This window comes from Atta colombica, unplaced genomic scaffold (genome assembly GCF_001594045.1).
Source record: "Atta colombica isolate Treedump-2 unplaced genomic scaffold, Acol1.0 scaffold105, whole genome shotgun sequence".
NCBI classification, from domain to species: Eukaryota; Metazoa; Arthropoda; class Insecta; order Hymenoptera; family Formicidae; genus Atta; species Atta colombica.
The window spans coordinates 1,914,505-1,918,238 of record NW_017259190.1 but is presented as its reverse complement, the minus strand read 5'-3'; the positions used below and the strand labels follow the sequence as shown (position 1 = coordinate 1,918,238).

The 3,734-nt window shown below is 26.4% G+C and overlaps 1 protein-coding gene across 1 annotated transcript in view; it reads left to right on the top strand.

The window, feature by feature from the left end:
- Positions 1-1,962, top strand: part of LOC108689676 (transcription initiation factor TFIID subunit 11) — a 2,796-nt gene extending 834 nt beyond the window's left edge. Inside the window, exons 2-6 of the mRNA XM_018196550.1 lie at positions 45-195; positions 805-1,073; positions 1,487-1,574; positions 1,654-1,750; positions 1,829-1,962. Coding sequence (XP_018052039.1) covers positions 49-195; positions 805-1,073; positions 1,487-1,574; positions 1,654-1,750; positions 1,829-1,962 — 735 coding nt within the window. The 5' untranslated portion in view covers positions 45-48. The remainder of the gene's footprint in view (positions 1-44; positions 196-804; positions 1,074-1,486; positions 1,575-1,653; positions 1,751-1,828) is intronic.
- The last annotated feature ends 1,772 nt before the right edge of the window (positions 1,963-3,734 follow it).

The window sequence follows — 3,734 nt, the reverse complement described above, 5'->3', positions numbered from 1 at the left end:
TATATATATATATATATATATCTTATACATATCTTTTCCATTAGAAAAATGGATAATATCTTTGGAAAGGAAGATTCTGGGGATGAAAAGGAAAGTGAGCATAAGGATGTGGAAGAGCATGAAGATAATAAAACTATACAAAATTCAGGATCCAAAGATATTGAAGCTATGGAGATTGATAATTTACAAGTTAAGGTATAAATACTGTCAAAAAATTAACTCTTGTTTTTTAAGGTGGTTCTTTAGGAAAATGCTGAAAATTTGGGGTGTCTCACTAGGGCTCGCTCATAATTACAAATATCTATATAATTTGAATAAAATATTAAAAATACATGTATATCTTAATGAAATAGTAGTATTGTAACATATGATAGTAAATCAAAAGCTGCATCTTCAATGAAAACAAGATGAGATTATATTTACTTTTTGAAATTAAATTTATATGCAAATTTATACACATAAATACCTTTTCAGAATGGAAAGTGAACTTATTATCTTTTTGTTACCATTAAAATTTTTTAAACTCATTCATTTATAATCTTATTTTGAGAAATGTCTATGATAAGATTTGTGTACAGTTAGTCAAAGAAGTTAGTTAGACAAAGAAGTGTCTGTTAGCCTTATCTATCATTAAATTATTGTATTAGATTTCAAAATTTTTTTTTTCTTATTTCATAGAATTTTGCACACATCAATTTCGATACTTTAATTTCATTATATAATATAAAAAAATTAGACATCTGATAACTCGATTTATTAAAAAACCACCTTAGATAAACTAATTGCATTATCTGTATTATATAGGCAGAATCGGATGCAATGAGTTCTCAATCGCAATCAGATGCTGAGGAAATTGAAAACACTGGATCTAATTCTATCTGTCCAGTTGCAGAGAATCAAGTAGAGACTGTGAAGCAAGAACTTGACATGAAGATAGAAGAACAAACTGCTGAAGATATATTTAGTAATGACATTATGATACCTCGTGCTAATCCAATCAGTACAAAAGAAAGGCGGGAAAGTAAAGAGAAGAGCAAAAAGGAAATAGAAGAAGAAGAGAGAGAAAAGATGCAGTATGTCTGATGTTTAATGATCACAATACAAAAAGGATGATTTGAAAAAAATCGTCATAAGTCAAAAAGGATAATTCTTTAAAGATTGAAATAAGAAATAAAAATGAGAAAAATATCACTGAATCATGTTAAGAATATATTCTCTTTACCAATATTGATTAATTAATAATTTTCTGCCAAGTTAAAAAATATTTTTCCTCTTTTATGAGAAATTTAATTTTTTTAATTATGTCACTTCTGAAGGGGATCATATTGTTATTGGATATTTAAAATATTTATATGCGTGTGCTTTTACATTTAATTTTGTTATATATAGCAGTTTTTATTATGCACTATTCTAATGTAATGCAAGTAACTGAATTCATTAAATTCATATACATTATCTTGAGAATATATTTGAAAATTTTTTTTAGGGTGCTAGTATCTAACTTTACTGAAGATCAGCTAGATAGATACGAAATGTACAGACGATCCGCATTTCCAAAAGCAGCTATAAAAAGGGTACGATATTTTAATTTTAATCATTACATGCAAAAAATAAAATTCTATTTTTAAAAAAGTATTTTATTAAACATTTCAGATTATGCAAACCATAACAGGTTGTTCAGTATCTCAAAACGTTGTTATAGCTATGTCAGGAATTGCTAAAGTATTTGTTGGCGAAATTGTTGAAGAAGGTAGGAGTTATTTTTTTGTAAATATTATTAGAATAGACTATTAGAATTTTATTCTAAATTATTGCGTTTGTCGCACAGCTTTAGATGTTATGGAGGCACAAAATGAAACTGGCCCATTACAACCAAAGCACTTGAGAGAGGCTGTCCGCAGATTGAGGTTACAAGGTCAAATACCGAATGGTCGGGCACACAAAGCTTTCTTCAGATTATAATTAGTTCCGATATTTGTAACATTTATTAGTTTAATGTTTCTTTTGCAGAAGTCTATCGACATTAGATGTCGGTAATAAATATAAATGTCGATAATCTAAATATAAATTATAATTTGCTCAGATTAAAGTTTTTTAAGTTATTCTATCTTCATAATTCAAAGCATTATCTATTTCGGCTAAAGTTAAAATTTATTTATATGTGATAAATGTACATTTTACTAATATTTCATCTTCAATTTTCTAATTTTTCATTTTCAAGTAGATAAAATTTAACCTTAGTTATATATATATTTTTATATCGCAAGAAAAAATGATCTCAAAAACATACGTTTTTTTAATATACCTATTTTGTGACTCTCAAATTTCAAATCGAACTATCGAAAATATATTTAGGATAAAAGTTGTTTATCTTAAAATCCTGGACCAAAATGCTCTGCTAAACATATTTTTTCTTGCATTTGTTTTCGAGAAATTCCGCAAAAACTTTTCTGAGGGTAGTTTAAAAAAAATAAGCAATAAAGAGGGAAGAGTCAAAAAATTATTCTAACTAATTCTAATAAAAATCTCACTATTGTTAAGGACATATTAACTTTTTTTTTATCTATTTATCAAAGACATATTAACTTTCTTTTTGTTTAATGCTTGAACAATATTGGAAATATTAAGAATTTAACCATTTTAACTCCAAAATTATCCTTAATTCAATTTAATTTTTCAATTTAATTTTTTTCTGAGATTAATTCCCATTTCAGATAGCCAAGTTGTAGAGATAGATTTTAAATAGAGTATACTATCAATTTCTGATAGTAGAAAGGCTACAAGTTTCACATAGAGTATCTGACAATGTATGTGTATGTATTGGCAAATTGAGAAATATGCTTATATATGAAAAATAGCAAAGCTTGCTGACATGTTATGCTAGCAGATTAGCAGCAGGAAACAAGATTTGCAGCTCCTGCTCAGTTTCTGTCACCAATCTGATTATGTGAGCAGATTTCTGTCAACAGACTCTCGACGGAAACAGAATGCGCCTGTAGTCAGTGGTTGTCTTTGCTTATATTTCTAATCAAATCTGTTGTTAAAAATAGTCTGCCGACATTTTGCTTATTGGGATCATGTAACATTGTTTGGCAAATAGTTCAATTCAAAAATCGAGAGTCATAAAATGGGCTAAATTTTGGGGGCATTTTTTATTATATAATGATTATAAATTTTAGATTGTGAATCATCATTAACACATAGACTAATAGAAACATTTGTTATTACTGAGTCTTCATGCATGCAATCATACAATACATAGATTCATATTTTGGAAGTTTCTTGAAATAGTAATGCATCTTATGATAGGGAAGTTTGATGATAACATTTAATTGTATTTGTATATACAATCAAGATATATCATAATGTATAGTCTTTTTCCATAAATCATTATGTATAATCTTTAAATAGAAATGTAATGTTGCGCATTTTTAAATAGAAATATAATGTTTTATACTATGTTTTATACTAATTACTGCCACATTGAACTTGTTTATTACCTAATTATTAATATATAGTTTTACGTAAACTTTTATAGTTTAATTATCAAATCTCTAAATAAATTGTAAGAACATAATTATGTGTAAACGTATGAATATTTTGTTTTTTTTAAATAACGACAAATTATATATAATTATGAAACATTCACAATTAAGGAATATTTTGAAATAAAAGGAAAAGAAAAAGAAAATATTAAGAAAAGCATATTAGAAATATAGCAAACTACAGAATAA